General features: G+C 29.0%; 1 protein-coding gene across 1 annotated transcript; it reads right to left on the bottom strand.

The window, feature by feature from the left end:
• Positions 1-3,825: 3,825 nt before the first annotated feature.
• Positions 3,826-13,775, bottom strand: LOC126843896 (uncharacterized). Its single transcript, XM_050581697.1, has 8 exons — positions 13,604-13,775; positions 10,816-10,876; positions 10,544-10,717; positions 9,724-9,819; positions 8,615-8,684; positions 8,448-8,553; positions 7,558-7,638; positions 3,826-5,449 (listed from the first exon to the last, which is right to left on the bottom strand). Exon 8 carries the CDS (start codon positions 5,195-5,197, stop codon positions 3,893-3,895), a length of 1,305 nt encoding a protein of 434 aa, XP_050437654.1. The 5' UTR covers positions 5,198-5,449; positions 7,558-7,638; positions 8,448-8,553; positions 8,615-8,684; positions 9,724-9,819; positions 10,544-10,717; positions 10,816-10,876; positions 13,604-13,775; the 3' UTR covers positions 3,826-3,892.
• Between the last annotated feature and the right edge of the window lie 8,787 nt (positions 13,776-22,562).

The following is a 22,562-nucleotide window of genomic DNA, read 5'->3' as shown; positions in this document are numbered from 1 at the left end:
ATATTTTTAGTATGCCCACAGGAAAAAATTACTGTGTAATTTAGCATTTAGATACAATATTTTTTATAATAAATAAAAGAAAAAATGTCAATGCCAAAACCGTTGGGTCGTGAAGGTCAAAGTTTTATAGGAATTATTTATAGCTATACGTAAAAAACAACTCAGAAAAAAAAAATGTTAATGTGAATCCCTAAAACAAACTGAAAAATTAAAACGTTTGAATGAAATTAAAATTCAAGAGATGAATTCCCCTACATGACAATGCTGTTATAACTTATACCTAGATATCCATCATAATGTAATTTTACAAAGGACAACTGTGGGGCAATATCAGTAAATAGAGTCATACAGTTCCAGTAACCGTAATGTCATACTTCATACTTTAAAATTTAAGATGCTTCCCAACTATTCCCGTTGATTTTCTAGACGTTGGCTAATTTATTTAAAACCGTATTAAAAAAAATAATAATAAAGCAAAATTATAAACTAGAAGAAAATAGGGCAAAAATATTACAAATGACTGCTTTTAAAAATAACATTATTTAATTGCAATACGGTTACTTAATATTTTAATTAACCTGCAATACTTATGCCGTATCAAATCATTATTTTATAGCGATTTTACGGTAATTATAAGACTTTAAAATGTATAAATAAAGGAATAGCCATTGATTATATTATTTAACTACAACGATATATTTATTAGGACATTAAATATTTAAAAATAGAATGTCATGTGTCATAAAACTGGTAGAATATTTAAGAACAATCAATAAAATATGTGCCTAATTTACTATGCAGTATTATAATATTACGTTTTTTTTTATTACTATAATATTGTTTAACGTTAGAAACATTTTACTTTGTCCGAACTCCAGTTAGAATCGGTGGTTTGCAATGCTATTATACTAAAGCATCCAGTGACATTTTCATTTGGACCGTAAACCTCTTGTATAATTTTCCAACATCCGAACGGCACTATTGGACGTAGCTGATTCGACACTTGACTTTTCGTTATTAAATGTACACACTGTCGTATAAAACCAGCATCAAAATAGAATGGAATTTGTTAGTTATTTGATTGCCCATAATATTGCATCAAATCTATCATATTTTGCACTTACTTTTTGAAGAGGACATCCATGTGGGAATGACGGTATGAAAAGTCGTATAGTCGGAGTAATTGCAACGTCATTCCTTATTCCATAGCAGGCTTGTAAAATATTTATCGGAAATTCTGCTTGCACTTTCCATATATTGTTAATTTTTTTATGTATAATCATTTTGTTCTTAAACAATATTATTTATGTACAAAATATTATGGATAAGACTTTTATTTTCTACGAAATTTCTCAAAAGTTATTTTTAATCTTCCAAGTCTCACCGAGATATTCATTTTTTCTGATATGTCTTTGTAGAGGGTCCAGTGATTCGTGCCTTGCATGTTGGCAGTTGACTCATTGTAGTTGGCATCAGTTATCATCAAATCTTTATTTTTCATGCAGCTGTCGATTCTTATAAGCTGAACTATGTGAGTTGGCTTTAAAACAATGTAAAAGTCATAAATGTTAGCTGATATCAATAGTATACTTTAAAGTATTCTTACAAGAAGATTTGCATCAGCGTACTGAAACAAATATAAAAGAAACACAAAAATAGTGTAAGAGATTTTCATTTTATTTATGTAGAATACCAGTGAAAAAAATATTAATTGTTTTAATGTATTTGTTTAGATACACAGTATATCTAGTCCGTACGTCGTTCTGACTTCCAATCTTCAAAATTGTTACTATTGGAAAGTTACCTGCTTATATATATATGAGATATTTAAGTGCATAAATAGGTGTTTAAACATAATTTATACCATAAGTAGTAAGGCCTTCAAATTTCAAATTTATTTATAATTGTATTATAACATTTACTCTCTTTAGTGAATGAATTTTAAACCGTCAAACAGGATGTGTAAGGGAAAATTATCTCCATCAAAATTAGTTTTTTTTCTGAATTGAAGTACAGAAATAAATACTGCTCTGTAGCTTGACGTGTTGATACAAATTTAAAATACCATATGATAAAAAAACGAACAGAACTATATAATAATGGTAAAACAGTTGGGACGTGAAGTACGCAGGTTTTTAGAAATTGTTGTAATTATAGCCGATAAAATCACAAAAAAAATATCCTCCCATTAAAATTTATTAAAATATTACTGTAAACCGGTTTAAGACGGATTCACACGGCACCGAAATAAAATTCCATCGTAGACAGGTTTCACTGAACATTTTTTTTTAGTTTTAGTTTAAAAAATATATATATATATAATTTGTTATTCATTACATTTTTTTTAGACCTATTTATTTAAACAGCTTCTTATAAAAAATCGTATGACCAATATGAAATCACACGTGTGCAAATACGTTATATTATAATATGTATAAGGTCCCTTATTTACATGTATGTCGATAAAGCCTTTAGATACATCAATAAGAATACCCTAAAGATATGCCGTGCAGGTGAAAATTACACTATACATAAATGCATTAACTAAGTTAAATATTGAATTTAAAAACTATACAGAAAAAAGAAGTAGATAAAAAAATCGTTTAATTTGATATTACAATATATCTGAACCCTACACGATAGGATCCTAAAAGTATGTTTGTTATTGTATCCAATGAGTATGCACACTAGTGCTGCACAAAAATGTATGAGTTGGATTACAATCAAAACTTAAAGATAACCATAATAACAATTTTTAATTTTATTCATATTTCTGTATTGTCTTACGTTGAAAACATCAGCTCGACGAAGAATATAATTTTTAATAACTGTTTAGCTTAAAACATGACGTTATTACAGTACTGTTTAATATTTTGATTTTACCATTTTAATCTTATCTAGCCCATCACAACCTAAGAATATTTCTAATCGGTTCATAATCAATTTCAATTTTAATATAAGCTTAGTTTTATTTATTTTAATTACTTATTGAAGTTCTGATTTGTATTATTACCTAGCCTGATCTAGTACTGAATTTCCATGAACGTCTTATATTGTATTTTGACTTTTTTTTTATAGCCTTCATTGCATTTTGACTTTAAATACTAAGTAAGTATTCAATAAATGCCAACTTAGTCCATGTATTTTAGCGATGAATTCATTTATACATATATGAGTTAGCTAAGATATAAATAGTTTTTGAACTGTGTTCTCTTGTTTCACTGTGAGTATACTTATTTAAAAAGAAACTAGCTTTTCAACAGCCAATTACACAACTAATATTACAATGTTATTGCCTTCGCTGCGAAGCTGACAAGGTTTAGAATTTACAGTGTTATGTTTTTTTTTAAAGTTGTTTTTAACGTAGGATTTAGCTGAACATGGTGTTTTTACCATTTACGACGGCCTACAAAAGGCAAACCAAACAAAACAAACATGCTACTATGAATTGTAATATTGTGTTAAACAATGTCAATACTGCAATATTTTTTTTTTTTTAAATAAATTTTAAATAATTCCGAATTGTATTAATTATAAAAAAATCGGCTAGAATTGATTTTTCTTCAAAAAATAGCATGTACTTATTCAATCAAGTTTAGTAGGGCAACTTAGTTGGTCTAAATCCGCTTAAACCAAGATGCAAATCTCCAACGAAGATGTAATTGCATATTTTTTTTAGGTCCCCAGCATAGAGCTGGTGTTTACAAAACTGTTTAAAGGACGTGAACGTTAAAGAAGGGAAATATGACCCACCTCGAGGGACACCAAAAGATGCAGAAATATAACTCGAATTAAAGAATGTTTATTTGGAATTTAACAGCGACAATGAATTATTATAATAAGAAAATGTTTATATCTAGACGACAAACATCGCAGTACAACAACGCAGTTTTTACTGACTTTTATTTAACTCCTGGTTGATTTCATCAATGAATACAATGAGCGATCGTATGATGCCAAAGTCGACTCCCCGACACAATGTTGTCAGACGATTCATGAAAGCCTTCGCGGTTTCCTGAGTACCGAGTTCGGGAAATTCGTCCTTGGCAAGTAATACGGCTCGCCATTCGCGTCTCACTTCTGCATGGGTTATGGTCATCCAATCGGTGGCATTGCACATTAATGACATGGCGCTACTGTTCAGTATTTCATTTAAAACGTCTATCGCGTAATCTATTGCTTTCTTCCGTTTGGCGACCATGTCGATAGATGTTGCCAATTTCTGGATGTCTGTATCGTCTTCGATGCGTAACATCTCGCCGAACTCTGTCAGTAACTCGTGACATTTTTGTACGTAATTGATATACTTGGACGAATGGCGTTTTAGTGCTTTAATGCACAACAGGTCCTTCCATATCAGGTGGAAATAGATGATCTTGAAAAAATCAAAACACGCCGTGTAGTACGATTTGATGTTTTGAAAGTTATTTTCGGTCCACGCGATGACACTTAAATTTACCCAGACCTCTGTGAGAATTCGGTCGGCCCCCGTCCAATTCACTCGAACGTCGTACGAACTCATCAATTCGCGTCTGGTGTCGTGATTATTGCCCAGGTCGTTCAAGAATAGATTTTTCATTTTCAACGACTCTGCCAACGCCAAGGTCGTCAGATGCTCGTCTGCGCTCATCGAGTCTATTTTTTCGTCCAAAACCAAATGCAATTCATGGTTGTTGTCCCTTACCATTTCTGTTATCTCCGACAAATCGGCATCCGGTTTTCGTTCAAGCCATTTTCGGTACCGGTCGTCTATGTCGAACTTGGAACAACCGGTACCGTGCCAGTCGGACCACAGTAATTCGGTAACATAACTATGTATCGGGAATATATTACTCTCGAGGTTGTACAACCTGCCACTCCGGTCTTCGGTACTCGATTCCACGTCAAAGTAACGCCTCACCAACGCCGTGTATAAATGCAATGCCCACAACGAGCCGATTTTCACACCGTCCAAATTGTACAGTACAGATATTACTTCTCTGCCGTTGTACCACATTATTGTGCTAAGAAGTGAATTCGGCGGAGTCGATGGGTTTGTAATCGCCAGCATGGTCAATCGCACGTGTGTCAGTCCGGACATCAAACATGTGCATTTCAAAGTTAGAGATTTGGTAACATTCTCCTCGGATAGTGCGGATCGACACACGGGCACCACCAAACTCGAAACGATTACCAGTAGCAATTTTGAGTGCAGCATTTTATAAGAAATATTATTATTTTTTTTTTTTTTTATAGAATCACTGACTAAAAACTTAAGTTAATAGTGACTTGGAAACATGTCGATTGAACGATTACTTAGAAACAATTTACTTAAAGTTAGAAACGAGCTCCAGTTATTTCATTGTGCGCGAATGAAACAAAACGGTTATGTACCTTTTAATATTTGAACAGGCCGTTTGATATTACGTTTCGTTTACATGCCGGTTTTTGGTCACACAACACTTGAAAACTGCAAAAAAATATGCAAACAATTGTTATTAAATCAAAATAACAAAAATAATGCGCCTAATTTTGAACCCGCTCAAGCTTTACTGTTGGCCAACATTCCACTCTACAAGGCGAATTATTTTAAATTTGAGTTTACTCAAATGTGTTATATATTCTAACAAACATATCATTTTTAGTACATTATTCACAATTTAAAAAGCTAATGAAATGTATGCGCATTAAAACCTATGATATATTGAGTGGTTTACGACACAATGATCACCGTGTACAGCGTTCAATATATCAAAAAAATTATTATATTAAAAACAAAATTAATGGTTGATGATAAAACTAATTAACTATTTTAAATAGTATGGAAAAATAATAATAGAAATAGTAAAATCTGTTTTTAGCTGTTTATTATTATAATTTACTTTTTGCAAAAATTAAATATTTTTTAATACTTAAGTGCAATTTTTTTTTCTAAATTAAATTTTAAAAACTGATTTTGACCTGCAATCGACAAAACGAATACAGTTAACGCCGAATATACGTGTACAGGTGTTAAAATAGATTAAATTCAGTTTGTCGTTGGATAAAATTATGTTTTTCCAAAATAACTAATTTCACAAATATTTTTTTTTACACAATTAATACTTAACCCCATTTTCGCAATTTTTGGAACTAATGCCTTTTACCTGAGCATCACGGAATTAAAGTCTTAAGCAATTAATTTGAGGGATAAAGGTGGTTTGTCATACCCAAGTCCTGATTTAATTAAACTGTGTATGCAGACTGAAAAAAATATAAGAGTTTAACAATCAATAAATTGTTAGCAGTTAAAAAAACTAGGTTACGGAATTGGTGTAACAAACTTATACTATATAAAGGACAGTAAATAGTGCTTAAAGTAAAATGTATTATATATATTTTTTTTTATTACTGTATTGTATTTTATTATGACTATTATGTTTATGACCTATGTAAATAAATAGTGGTTACATTTGTTTTTGAAATATTAAAATTTGAATTATTATATGCATTGCGTTACAATTAATGTATTATAATTATATTATAAGTTTTATTTTAAACGAAATAAAAAAAAAAAAAGAGATCCACCTCTACATGTATCCAAGTTTTATATATTTTGTAACATTTGTTGAATAAAATAAATGGTAAGGCATTTAATTTACTCTGGAAATAATAAGTTTATTTGTTCCGGAATAAATATCGGATAGGAACTTTAAGAATAATATCCGGACCCTTGATTGTAATAGCGATTCAAAGCAAATCAGAAAACTAGTTTTTCATCCGGCAAATAATTTTGTATTCGTAAAAGTGGTCACACTGAAGAATTAACATTATTGTTTTCTATTATGGTAGTGCATTTTTTTTAAAAACCATTAATCAATTATTTAATTACTTTATATTATATCATAATAATAGTCGTAAGATACTATTGGATAACACTAAAGTACAATTGATGTAGTAATTATGATGTCTATATTCAAAAGAAGTATGTCACGTTAAGTTATTCAACGAAATTAAATATTAGTTTTTCAGTAATAATTATTATTACTGGTGATATAACTCGTGATTAATATTGTCCAAAATATGTTCATGAATATTGGCCATTACATCAAACATTCCATATTGAAAATAATAAATAAAAGATTGAGTATTTAAAGTTTTAATATTTTTGGCTTTGCCGCATGGGTTAAAAGATTGGTAGGAGTGTAGTAATATTTTATTCTGCGCACAATACTCAACGGCACTCCACAATAGTAAATTAGTTTTGCCAAATTTCAATTTTTAAAAAAGTACAACAATTAACCAAATCGAATAAAGTAAAAAAATTAAGTTAATTAATAAAAATGTATTACAAAAAATTGTTGTATTTCGTTATACAATAAAAATTAAAAAAAGTAATATTTCAACTAAAATGTATTGTACATAAATATAAGTGTATAATTAAAAAAATATATTTAAATAAATGGTTATCTTAACTTTTGAGTAGAATATTTGAGTTTTCTATAGTAACTAAAGTATTAAAATATAGTTTCATACTGTATAAAAATTAAATATAAATAGCTTTTTATAACAATCTATTAACAGTTAAATTAAATATACCTAATGTAAATAGATTCTAAGTTAAAGTAGAATCACTACCGCCTTCTCCAAAATTTTGCTCATCTGTTTGTTATTGCTGTTCTATAAAATAAAAATAGTATATGTTTAGATGTAGGTATTAATTTATATTTGTAAATGCATAATTTAACAGTTGAGACACATTAAAAACTTAATAAAAAATGTATATTTTTTCAACACTAACTGGTTTAAAAAAAAGTTTTAAAATCCGTAGTTTTTTGTTGCTATGTTATAAATGTAACATAATATAGTATTGTTTTAATAAAAAAAGTTAAAAATATTGGACTTGTTCCATTTATGCAAATAGTAATTTTATGGTTTCTACCCATACAAATGGTATTTTTTTCTCCTAATTTGTAACTGTTTTTAAATATTTTTTTATTATAATTTAAATCAGTTTTTTGTTATTTTTAATTATAAACATAGAATATTTATTTTTAAATATGACAGACTCACTCGCGTCAGTCCCTGAAATTATTATATTTTAATATAGTTATAGCAAAATCATAAAAAATATATAGAAATAGAATTAAACAAAGTGTAAACACCGAAACATTTATTTGAAAAACAAAATTTGATTTTATTATATTATATATCCTTATTTTGGAGTATTTCTTACATCATTGGTTAAACATTTAATGAAGTTATAATTTGTTTTAATGTCCTTGGGGACAAAATATTGATGTTAGGAACTTATCAGTTTTGGCTCTCCACAACAGAATTATTTTTTAAGTTAAGTGTTTGGATATTTTGCAGAAGCACTACCAGCAATATTATGGACAAATCATTTTTTTATATTATTTAAATTATTTAAAAAATGTATTAATTAAGAGATTAATCCGACCGTCTTTATACAGTTTAGTTCTTTTTACTTTTTTTTTCCCGGCATTTTCTTATGTGGTGGTCACCACGACATCTGTGACATTTTATGGTTTTTTTGGGCAGGGGTGCCTCCCCATAATGATAATGAACAGTTGTCTAAAATAAAAAAAAAACGGTTTTATGGTTATATAAAAAAAAATGATAAGTGAATACTTACAGCGTAACATTGTGGTAGTGACCACCACCTTCACACAGCCTTTTCACGGCCTGAGGCCTTTTGTAGTTGCCTAAAAAACAAAAAAATTGGATTATTACAGTGCTCATTATTTTTTTCCCATCAAAAATGCTCTGCGAGGGACAAACACATAATATTTGTAAAAAATAAACATTTTTCGCAATACATAGACAAGAACGTTATCTGTGTCATAGCCTTTTTATTTTTTTTTTACATTGATACTCGCTAAATTATAATAAATAAATAAAAAAATCAATTTTAACGAATGAATAATTTAGGATTGTGTTAAACAAGTTCATGTAAAACTAAAACGCTTCGACACATTTTTTTCCAGCATATTGTAAAAAGTTAATCTACCTAAAATTAAAAATTACAATAAAGAAATAGTGCTTGGTAAAGTGCATTAATGCAGCACGTCTTATTTTTGTTCAAAACGGGAGATCAGACAAGACTACAATTTAATACATATTTTACTGTACACGATACTTAAATTTTAGCTAAAAAACATTATAAATTATTACATGACATAATATGACTCACGTGATATAAAATACAAAATTCTCAGACTTTAACCCAATAATTTTAAAACTGATACCGAATTTGAACTCGGCTTGCCCGATTTATTTTAGTTATTCGCGAAGAACTCCATTTACAAAAAAAGGGTGAAATATGTGTAGTAAATATTGTGAAAACACATTTGTTTACGTTGTATTACAAAACTAGATAATATTCGAATTTCTTGACCGTTTACAAAGCACCAATTATGTAAATTATTTAAATCTGGCTGTAAAGCGATACAATAAAAAATTGAATAAATTGTTTTTGAAAATGTTGGCATCATCAGTAAACAAATATATATTTAAGTGTTTAAAAAGTTTCTCAAACTTTTAGCCGGTGGTCAAAACGATTGGAAAAGAAAAAATGTCAACAATACGCAAGTGAACAAAGGTTTTTTTTTCATTAAATTTTTATAAAGACACTACACCTTAATAAATGATTATGTTATTTTTTTATTATTATATTTTTTCTTTATTATATTATGTCTTCTTCTGTTCAATACGATTTTTTATAATAAAAACATTTATTAGTACCTATATAATTGTTGTTCTGAACCGTGTAAATCTTAAATCATCGTTCGTTCCCGTCGAAGAAGACCAGCAAACCAAGACATCCCGTAAATTCTAATTCTGAAACAAAAAATTCATAATATACATATTATATAATCAGCTCAAACTGACCACCTTTCGTGTAGTTTGATGATACCGATGTTGCTTAAAAATAAATAAATTTAGTTAATTATAATAATAATAAATTAAAAATTCTCTATTTTATCAATCTAAATTGAGCGGTATTGATTTAAAAAAAAAAAGCCAGTACAGTGGGGTCGGGGCATAGTAGGGACGGAGATTTAACTAAGCTTTATTAGTGAAGTGGTGAGAAAAACAAAATGAGACCAAGCATGACTTGGCGTAAAAGTGATTTCTAAAGTTAAAAGATTTAACCGATTCAACAGTAATATTGTAAAACTTATAGTTAAACACAATAATCATGGTCTTTTTTAGATCAAACGATATTTTAATATTGCTGTAAAGCGATATTTAAAAATAAATAAATTGTTTTTTAAAATTTTAGCATCATCGGTAAACAATTATATATTTGTGTGTTTGAACTATGTATTGTCCAGTTTTTTTTTTTAATTTTTGGCCGGTGGTCAAAACGATTGGAAAAGAAAAAAAAATGTCAACAAAATGTAAGTGATCGGATGTTTTTTTTCAATAATTTTTTATAAAGACACTACCATTATGAGATTTTTATATTATAATATTATGCTTCTGTTCGTTACTATTTTTTATAATAAAAACATTTAATTGTACCTACTTGCATTGTTAATTTAAAAACAAGAATAATTACTTAAATTCCAAGTTTCTGTACGGGCAAAATAAAAATATTACAATATTTATTTATCTTGCGGTGGCTCAGGCACTTGTGGGGGTGCACCTGAGCAGGGTCCAGCGACTGGGTGTCGGTGGCTTTGGGTGACGGGTGGAGGCTGCTTCAGTACCCTTTCGGCTGGTCGGTTTCCGCCTGAACAACAATGTTAGTAAATATTTAAGTATGCGAGAGGTAATGACTGTGTATACTATGTGTAGGTACTACTATTGAGTAAATATTTTACTACTTACGTTCGGTATATACTTATACAAAAACGGGCCAGGTGACCGACCCTGCAGCACACCCTACATTCTGAAACAAAAAATTTAATAATACATATATATAATATAATATCAGTTCACACCGACCACCTTTCGTGTAATTAGATGATCCCGATGTTGCTTAAATATAAATAAATTTGGTTAATTATAATAATAATAAATTAAAAATCCTCTATTTTATCAATCTAAATTGAGCGGTAAGGTTTTTTAAAAGGCCTCTTATTAGACCACAACAGAAAAACAATTGAAGTCAGGCCGATGACTGCAAGAATTAGAATGCCCTATATACATATACTTGTATCCGAAAACCCTTATATTCATAAAACACGTTATTAAATATTATCACAGTATAAAGTTGTGCCCCTAAGTAAAATGCTTTGATAAAAATCTATGATTTGTTTTAATACCCTAAGGACAAAAAGTTGATGTTAGGAACTTGGCTAGTATTATTTTTTAAGTTAAGTGTTTGGAATTTTTTGCATAAGGACTACCAACAATATTATGGACAAAACATTTTTTTATATTACTTAAAAACAAATTTATTAATAAAGAGATTATTAATCCAAACCTTTTTCGTTTGGGCAATCCCTATAAAGATGTGCCGAAGATTTACAGAAAGGTCATCCTAAAAATATAATAGTCACAATTATAATAAATCATGTGTATAAATTTGTGAATTTCTTTTTACTACTAGCTTTTCTTTCTTCAGCAATTTCATACATGGTGGTGACTCACGTTTATTATATTATTTATGGCCAAGTATGGCCATTTTATTGGCCAGGCTTCAAAAGCCTCGTCCCTGTGTTATATTCCCTCGCGTTAGGTTAGATAAATTAAAAAAATAACTCTATGCTGACTAAAAGCAGCGACATTGTTGCTGGCCGATGGTGTTGACATGGTTGAAGAGAGTGAGCCCACTGAAGTCTGAATAACAGGAATCAAAAGTTTGTCCACTATAAAAACAAATTATTTAAAATTATTAATTCATTATAATGTCAAATTATTAGGTGTGTGTGTGACTTTATGATTTGGCTCGTTAGAAGGGAGTGCTGGGAAAATGATATCACGGCCACAACCATGAAAACGCCAAATAGCTGGTGGTCAAAACGATTGGAAACGAAAATAGAAACAAATTTTAACAAAATGTAATTTTAATGTGTATTCTAAAGTTAAAAGATTTAACTGATTCATCAGTAATATTACTTATAGTTAAACATAACCGTCGTAGTTTTTTATAGATTAAACGATTATGATTTGTCGTATTTTTTTTTCAATATTTAAATCCTGACCATTTATAAAGCATCAATTATGAAAATTATTTAAATCTTGCTGTAAAGTGATACAATAAAAAATTGAATAAATTATTTTGAAAATTTAATTTTGGCATCATCGGTAAACAATTGTATATTTAATTGTTTGAAAAGTTTCTTAAACTTATAACCGGTGGTCAAAACGATTGGAAAAGAAAAAAGAAAAAATGTCAACAATATGTAAGTGAACGAAGGTTTTTTTTCATTAAAGTTTTACAAAGACACTATCTTAATATAATAATTTTTATTTTTTTATTTTTATTTTTTAATTAATATATTATGTCTTCTTCTGTTCAATACGATTTTTTATGGTAAAAACATTTAATAGTACCTATATAATTGTTGTTCTTAACGGTGAGCAGACTTTTTTTTTTTAATGTACAATAATGTATTCTATGATTTGAAAATTCCTTTTTTTTAAATACATGTTTTTTTTAGGTTTAAGTTTTAAGGGAAAACGTTGATTGTTAGATTAATATTGATAAGTTAAAAATGTCTTTGGTTTGGTTAAATACATTAAGAATTACCCCGCAATGACGGAAACTGACACGTTTTCACAACAAAATTGACGACAACCTCCCAATAAAATAGAAAATGAAAGCATCACTCAAATTAGGACATTTACATTGTATTGTTTACACCATACTACAATAATTTTATGTATAAAAAAATAAACAATCATTCATACATTTTCGGTGGTTTTTAATTTTTCCTTTATTGTGAACTTTGTCAGGACAGAAAAAACTGGTCGGTCCTAAACGATTCCTTCTTAGCAAGGGTTTACTGTACTTAATGCAAAACAGAAAATTGTTAATTATGTATGTAAAACAAAAATTTTTAAAAGAATATTATATATCGGGGATAAAGTAAATGTTGGTTTTCTTCGTTGCCCCATTACTAAAAACTAGAATTCATGAAGACACGCAGTGTTGTAAGAGACGTTTCTGTGATAAATGTAATTAATCGTACCTATTCAATAACTAAAAAGTAAACACCGATTTGTATACAAAATTGTTAGTTTAAAATTAAATAATTGAAATATTCTTTTTTGTAGTAAAAAAGTACTGTTAAGATATTAGATAAATTTCAAATGTTGACTTATACATCAGTATACTGTATCAAGTACTTATAGTTATGTGGATTTACAATTTTGAGTACAGTGAGGAAACGTAAACGCATTTATGCCAAATTCGAGCGAAGCGATAAAATTTTTTTGTATACCCACTAATTTATATAATAAACCTATAGTAACCCACTAATTGATTTGGCTACAAAATAGTATAATTAAAAAAAAGGGGAACATCAGGCAATGTTTCCGATAATTCACTTTTTTTTTTTTAACAAATTCTTTATGCAAAGACAATGTTTCCAATCGTCAACAACAATGTACACTCATAATACTAAATAGATAAAATATTCATTGAGATTTAGTCAACTCTGTGATTTACCTTTGTAAATTATTGTAATCGAACGCTAGTCGAGTAATGCAATTTCAGCACAGCATTTTACCGACTCGGTATTTTATATTAACTTAACAAACACTGAACAACAATAGCGTACCGGAGAAACACAAAACACCAAATTATCTTTATTAATAAGTAAAAACTTTTAAAGAAAACACATTTGTTAAAACAAGGGATAAAAATTATCACAAACATAATCCGTACACGTTTTAATGTAACGTTTTTTTTTATCATTTTCGGTTAGGTTAGGACGGCGCCGCGGTTACAAACAAACAGGTATGCTTGCAACTCGTGTGATTGGATTCCACAACATGGCCGCCGGCGTTCTCCCGTAAGAAATACTCGGCCGCCCGAGGACGCCGGTAGCCATTTTGCGGCTACCACAAGTTGCCGGCCCACCTGTGAGTATGTGGAGGTAAAATTGTACCCTACCAACATCTTGGGCCCTAATTAATATTGTTCCACATTTCGAAAAACAATATCAAATTTTTAGTAATATATACAGTCATGAGGACTTTAAAATATTGCTAAATAAATAATTATTATCGTTCGAATAACAATTAACTAGGTATTTGGTAAAATATCTTCACACCTTCAAATTTAGTGTTGCCAACCGTCTTACATGTGTTTGATTTTTCACGGGTCAAACAGCACATTAAAATGTATGTACTACAATCCTACGTATTAATAAATCGACCTTATAATATAGTTTAAGCACATAGTAGACTAAATATTTGATTAAATTTAATATATTCTGTGGTTAAATACCACAGTCTATGAAAAAATACCTTTTTATAATTCATTAATGTTATTTTCAATTTTATTGTGCGGTCTTTTATCACTTTTATATGCTACCTATTTGTATACAATTTACAGGATACAAATCTGCAAGTAAGTACTAGGTAGGTATAACAAGAAAATTTTTATCTTTTTTACAACGAAGCGCTTTAATATTTTTAAATAGTTATTATAATTTTTATGAAAACCAAAATCAATTCCAACATAGTTATAAACATTATATACCATACCACAATTAAATTTTTGATTAAATAACTACTGTAAAATCAGTTATCTAATAATTTTTTAAGACCAAAGACTTTAAATCTCCAAGAGATTTGAAAACTATATTAGAATAGTAGCAATTTGTTTCAGAAAAATATAGAATTGCCAAATATGTTTTTGTTGATTTCATTTTTATTACCATTACCCGCAAGTAGTCAATTTACTGAAAGAGTAGATATTTTTGGTAATGACCATTAAATGAACGGATGAGGGTAAAATGTGTTCAACAGCTCTTATAAAAGATGATCATTTCATTTAAGTAAATTCTAAAAAAAGACAGCTGTCTAGAAATTTCCAATTCTGTATTAAGTCAACAATAAAGATTTTATTAAGTGGTAAGATAATGAAAATATTTTCATAGTTTTATTTTAATATTTTAAGTGTTATTCCCCCCCCCTTTTTTCTTTAATAAAAAAAAACTTCCTAACAAATTTTTGAGAAAATTGTATATGTTATAGCCTCATTCTAGGTCTACCTTCGGACTAATTTTCAGACTTCAATCACGACCCTCCTCCCTTAAGGAGCCTCTACATCTTAGTAATTTTGGTTGAAAACAACTTATTTTAATTGTAACCGTACTCTGAAGCATATTTGTTGAAAACAGATATTGAGTTTTCATTACTTGAAGTACGTTTTCAATGATATTATAAAAATCTATTGAATATAATTAATATTGTCTATTTGGGTCATGGAATATAAGTATGTTATAAGTAATAAATATAATATAACCTTATATGGTATTATATGTGAACACTATATATGTATTTGTTTTTAAATTTGTACTATAAGCGTTAATGTTTTTAGTTTTTTTTTTATAGTTTTTTCAAAAAATCCAAATCATTTTCTAACAGCTAAATCAAGTGAAGGGAAGTCATAGATCAACAGCCCACCTTATTTCTAAAAAAAAAAAAAAAGGGGAGGTTAATTAAAAATCGGTTGAACTAGAAAGGGACTCACAATTAACTGTTATCAGTTTGAGTTTAAACTAATGAACATTATAATAGAAAATGTATTTTATAATATGGTATTAGAACGAAATTTTTTCAGTCATTGGATCACTGTGAATCACCACCGAGGTACACTGAATTTTTTGGCATTAACAAAAATAAAGCAATATGAATGTGTTAAAGCTTCCTGGGATTGAAATATTAAATAGATAATTTATATAACATATGTTTAATGCACCTACTAGTAATTCATAAAAGCACCTAAGATACACCTAATATAACCGCTATCCCATCCATATCATACGAAGATATTATTATTTTATAATTATTTATGAGGCTATAATGTTTTTTTTATGAAAAGAAGGTGTTCTTAGGTTCACCCATCCTAAATAGACAAACACTAAAATTGAAAAGGTAATTTTACTAGAAAAAATTCTAGAAAACACCATGCTGACATACATGAAATTACAATCTAAAATCTAAAATTATAATTTGTAACGTAAAGAAGATGAATAGAACAATATCATGTTTTAAAATAATATATTTTCAAAACTGTCTAATACATTTTTAGTTTAGATTTACAATCACATATATTTTTAAAACTTACATAATATATTTAATAATATTACTATTCAACTATTCTGATGTGTTTGACTAACAATAAAAAAATCTATTCGTCTTTTTATTAATACAACTAGTGAAATTTTTTCTCGGCCGGTTATTACCAAAATTGTATCTGAATACACTTAAATTACTTTAAAATATGTTTGAAGTGTGATGAGAAATCGAAAATTCCGATTTTAAACAAAAAACGATATTTCAGCCACTTTAAAAATGTTTAAACTATTAAATAACATTACAGTATAAAGCTACAAAACATTTTACTCAGGTGCACCCTAAGTAAAATGTTTTGGTGAAAATTAAAAATAAAACGCATAACTTTGACTATAACTTGATTTCGGATTCCGGATTCCATTTCAACAAATCCGAAATCCAAAAGCAATTTACCTTTTCAGTGTTGTGTTTTATTTTTACAATTTTATCGATTATATTTAACTTAAGTACACAGCTATATATTGTAATAATATTTAATACTTGAATGATTTTTATATGGCTTAAATAGCGTTTATATTTTTTGTGAATATACAGATTTTCGGATTCACATCACTATAGTTAATATATTAATATTTGGTCGTTATACACTGCTAATAATGTGCTTAGCGACGGACAAAAGCAAAATCGCCAAGCCGATAAATAAACAATAATCATTACCTACGGTTTTTACTTTTACATCAACTCAAGCAATTTTCTTTCCGTTGAAACTCAATTATTTCTTTAGAAATTTTTTTTTTATTGTTTCTTTTTTAATGGATAACAGTGATCGAAACTCAAAAGGATTGAAGGTTGTGTTACTGAGACGGCAGAATTTTTGAAAACGATGTGGCGACTATTGGAAAAGCATTTGTCGACCAATTCCAATACAGGTATGTTTGTATTAATGTTATTCAAATAGTGTTTATTATTTAGTATAAATTTGGAAAATTTTCAAACAACATACAACTTTCTTATATTCTTTTAATATTAGTTCATAGTTTTAACCATAATCTTACAAAAATTAAAAACCCTTTTTACTGTTAAACTATTTATCATGTTGCGGTAATATACATATTATTATATTCAAACGTTTATTGAGAGGTTTGGTGTGAAATCAATACAAAAGTTATTAAGTCGATACATATTTAAAACATTGTAATGTTTTTATTTTTTAAAAACTATGAATCAAGAACAAATTGCAGTAGACAGACGACCTATTCTAATCTTAACCGGTCTAATTCTAAAAATATATTTTCTGCAAATTATTGTAAGCAGAATGCACTTATACGCAGTTTAATGTTAATAATAATAATTTTTCAATAATATTGTAAAAATATTTTTAACAATATGCTTTGCTTAGTTAAAGAACTGTTAAACTGTTCTTTAACAGTTTACTGTATTAAAAATAAGTGTCAAATTATATTTTCGATACCAAACAGTTTGACCTGATGATAAAATATACTGAATTCCTTTTATGGTGGGTAGTCATTGTATAGATTTTTGGATAATTTTTTCTGGCACTGTTATTTGATTACCCCCAGTCTATAAGCCAAAAGGATTTAATATAGCATGCGAATGAACATTTTTCAGTTTTTTTAAAAAGGAATATGGCTTTTAAATACATTTTTCTTCGACAATAACGGTAGTCAAAGTTTGTCGATAATTTAATGAGATCATTTTCTTCGAATTACCTGTATTATAACGTTGCCACGTTTGTTCGCCATACACGATTAGTAACTTAGCGACGATAAGTCACTTGGTTACGGAAAAATCAAAATTGCCTGGTCGATAAATAAACTGTAAACAACAATCATTATTTGTATTTTGCCAATCAGTGAAAGATTTTTTTTCGTTCACAAAGTTCAATGTTTTCTTCAGAAATTTCTTTTACATTTATTATTTTTTTTCTTAATGGAACAGTGATGAGTGATCGCAAATATTAAGACAACACAACTTTCCAAAAGTCGAAATAGCAACTATAACGGTAATATTACAAATATTTAAAAACGTTTTGTTGATCAACTATTTGTATCTGAACTTTTTGATCAACAGTAACAAGTAGGTGTTAATTCATTCTTCGTTTGTTGTTTAATCATTTATGTAGTATTTATTTAGTACCAGACAGGATAATCCAGACATAAGTTTATACGACTATCTAATATTCTTTTTTTAATAATAAGCCATTGGTATCTGAAGTGTTTGACCGTCAGCGACAAATATGTATTATTTTAATTCGACTACTGGAATTTATTCGGACTGGTTATTATAAAATAGACCATTCAACCAATTTTGCTTAAATAAAAACTGCAATGATCACCAATAATCTAAGATGAATATTTTTGCCGTTACTTTGTCCTAGTTCGTTTCTTAAAGAACTGTGGAAAACACTCATAAACATAATCGCGCTGAAACTATACGAGGTTGTAAAAACTCCATAATAACTATGCTAACCGATGAGCATGTCGACGAAGGAACTGACAATAAAACAGAAAGTGGAAGCTGACAGGTACCTACCTATAAAATAACTAAAGATAATTATTGATTACAGAATATTGTTTTTATTTCTCCGCTATTTTAGACATACTATTTGCTTAAAAACACGGTCAAAGTGATGAATCGGACACTTGAAATAAACTAATTGAAACGGGATGTATTTGTTAAGCTAGCCGTTAATTACTACAAAGTGCAGATACAACTTGGGTTGATTCATTTGTCAGGTCAGATTTTTGTTTCACTTTATATTTTTTTGTAGTTTAATAATGGAGCCTGACAGGAGTTTGTTTTGAAACATTTCAATTGAAACTGTTTTAATTATTGAAACCGTACTTTTTAGTATTATATTTTATTGTTGCCGTGTTTTAATTTTTTTTAATGTACAGTAACGACAATAATTGCCATTAAGTTATCACAACTTACAACATACATGTATTTTTCTTCAATGCTAACATCGAAATTTCTCAAGATAGTTAGTAGGAATTTATGGCACTCGACCGATTAAATATAGAATATATTATTATACAAAATTGATGATGATGTTCGCCAAGCATTGATTGAATAATGACGCGAATAACGTGCCAAAATAATTTTATTTTGCGAGATTTTTTAATAAGGTTTATGTTACCTGGTTACCACTTACATTAGTTTATGTGAAGTTTACCTTTAATGGGCCTTTACGGTAGCAGCTATTAAGGAATATTGTATAGGCAATTTGTTTTCAAAACTTCGTACTTAAGCTTAAATTTGGAAGTACTCATATAACTCGACAAAAAGTTATCTATTTTGATGATTAATTTATTTCACACATTTTTAATGCACCCTAATAAATGTTAGTGTAGAGTACCTTGACAGAAAAAAGATGTATTAATTATTTTTTAACGTTATATCGTGGAGAAACTACGAATTAAAAACTCAACATTCCGTTATCAGTTTTTTCGTTGTTTGATATTGTCATATATAAACCAACACACGAACCCACATTTTCTAAAATTTCATACCAATTTCTTAATAATGCCCATTTTTAGATGATTTCAAAAATAACCAAATTATGATGTACAAAATTTTAATTTGTTTCATAATATTGAAATTCTCTAATAGTAACAATAATATCGCCGTTATGATATTGGCTAGCAATATAATATTATATACAATACACAATATAATTATTATACAAATATTACAGCAATGAAACTTACTGAAGTTAATAGAATATACACAGTTTACAGTCATTTAATTAATATAATTTTATTTCTTTATTTTTTTATTATTACACAATGAATGTACATTTTACAAATTTCTATAATTATATAAGTCATATTTTAACGTAATATTGTAGAAAAATATCAAATTATCAGCTACTTTCTGTCGTCAAGTGAATATGTTGTATGTTATATTTGGGTAAGTTTCTTGTTTGGAGTACAAGTAATTTACTTCCTTTGAATACAGATAAATGTAAAATTGTTTCCTATACTCGTTCTAAAAATCCTAATAATTGTATCTATAAACTAAATAATATCCCCTGAAGTAGAGTTTAATTCAGGACCTTGGTATTTACTTGAGTTCTGAGCTTTTTATTTTAAAACTAATCATGAAATCATCCTCAGCAAATCTTACAAAATATTAGGCTTTATAAATAGAAACACTCGAAAATTTAAAAATCTAATTACCTACTATAAAAACACTTTATTGTTCTCTCGTTCGATCCGTTCTTGAGTTTGGCTCAGTAATTTGATCTGAATCGTAATCCACTTATATAAAAGATCTTGATGATATTCAGTATACGTTTTTAAAAATAATTGCTCTTATGACTAACATTCCCATTTCTAGAGGCTCTTACATGTTAGTTTAGAGTACAGTAAAATTAGATTCTCTTCTATTAAGAGTTTATTGAATTATATTATTGTATGTCCTGAGATTTTAGTTCAAATAAACTTTCGAATTCCGTCCTATTATTCTCGAAATTGTGATGTTTTTGTTATTCCATATTTTAAGTCTAAAATCGGTAATGATTCCTTTTTAGTTAGAGCGCTAAAAACTGCTAATAAAGTCTGCACCACCTTAGATTTTTTTTTATACATCTCGCGATACTTTCAGGCTTAAGTCAAGCATATTATTAAAGAATTAGTCTATTACAGGATGATCATTATGAACTATTATTATAATTGATAGTACTGATGTGCATGTTATTAAATTTATCTTGTGCTAATATGTATTAAGTTAACTAAAGTTGAGATATAACGGCAGCTGGGACAGTCTACCGTTTTCCCACAACTCCTGACATCTGCGGACATAAAAAGTCATTTTCAAGTTCTGTGTAGTAAAATTAGATGTAACACGAGTACGGATAAAGTTCAAATATAACTTATCCTTTACTATAACACAGTCAAATTAGAAGTAAGAATGTTATTTAATAACATCAAAATATGTTAAATATATCCACATCATAGGTGGTATAAAATTAACAAAAAAATCGTATAATATGATAATGTAACCAATGGTAACAATGTACAATTTTATAATAAAACTAAAGTTATGAATTCTAAAATTTATATATAATACGCCACTGGAAAATTATAATTATTAATTGGTAAAATCCATGTAAAATGATAAAGTACAATATGCCATCGTTACAATATTTTAGCGTTATCGGCCAATAGGAGAATGTCCAGAATCTATTCTGTGGTAATACTATGATGGACATAAGTCATATTCAGCGTACTTACACCGACTGCGGTCGATACAAAGGAATTGACATAACGGGTTGTGCCGGGTAGAGTTGCTCGAACAGTATCTGCTGATCCACAGACTCGTCGACAACAATCTGCGACAGCCGAATACAACTATTACCGACGTGCTAATCTCTTAATAAACGTGTATGATAAAATCTTATAGTATACTCAGTAGAAATGATGTCCTGTTGTCCTATGACGTCCGATGTACGATACTATTACGCGAACTAAGTAATTTATGCAAGAAATTAAACAAAAAAACTCAAATGCCTAGATTATAGACGGAATTAATCACTAGTGTAGACGTAATATTAGCAAGGCCAAGTGTCGTTTAAAATTGAGAGAAAAAACGTATAAAACTTTAGGTAATATTCAGTGTACTTACCGCCGTTTGACCATCGCTGATCACGGCTTCACGTGACGGTACCGATGCATCTATCATTGTTGCCGTTTGAGTAGATTTATTCGACAACGTATACGTTTGGGTCGCTATACTGACCATGGTCGATGTTTGAGTAGACGCGCTGACCGTTGTCGATGTTTGACTTACCGGTGGTGGTGCAATGGTCGTAGTATTAATGAACGCAGGCGGTGGAACTGACAGGTCCCCCATCGTCGCTGGTGGTATAGTCGTCTTGATGAACGGCAGCGGCATATGTTGAATATCCACCTACAACGGCGAAGGCGGGAAAAACGATTTCAGTATACAAGTTTTTAAGTTGTTATGTGGACATAAGTCATATACAGCGTACTTACACCGGCTGCGGTCGATACAAAGGAATTGACATAACGGGTTGTGCCGGGTAGAGTTGCTCGAACAGTATCTGCTGATCCACAGACTCGTCGACAACAATCTGCGACAGCCGAATACAACTATTACCGACGTGCTAATCTCTTAATAAACGTGTATGATAAAATCTTATAGTATACTCAGTAGAAATGATGTCCTGTTGTCCTATGACGTCCGATGTACGATACTATTACGCGAACTAAGTAATTTATGCAAGAAATTAAACAAAAAAACTCAAATGCCTAGATTATAGACGGAATTAATCACTAGTGTAGAGATAATATTAGCAAGGCCAAGTGTCGTTTAAAATTGAGAGAAAAAACGTA

Source organism: Adelges cooleyi, unplaced genomic scaffold (assembly GCF_023614345.1).
Source record: "Adelges cooleyi isolate 19-005CV unplaced genomic scaffold, UGA_ACOO_1.1 ACOO_flye_CR_arks_rails_tigmint_CR_PRNA_575, whole genome shotgun sequence".
NCBI lineage: Eukaryota > Metazoa > Arthropoda > Insecta > Hemiptera > Adelgidae > Adelges > Adelges cooleyi.
This window is presented reverse-complemented; position numbering and strand designations above follow the sequence as displayed.

Excerpts from the sequence above, each read along its gene's own strand:
- LOC126843896 (XM_050581697.1), bottom strand. The coding sequence starts at position 5,197 with ATGCTGCACTCAAAATTGCTACTGGTAATCGTTTCGAGTTTGGTGGTG.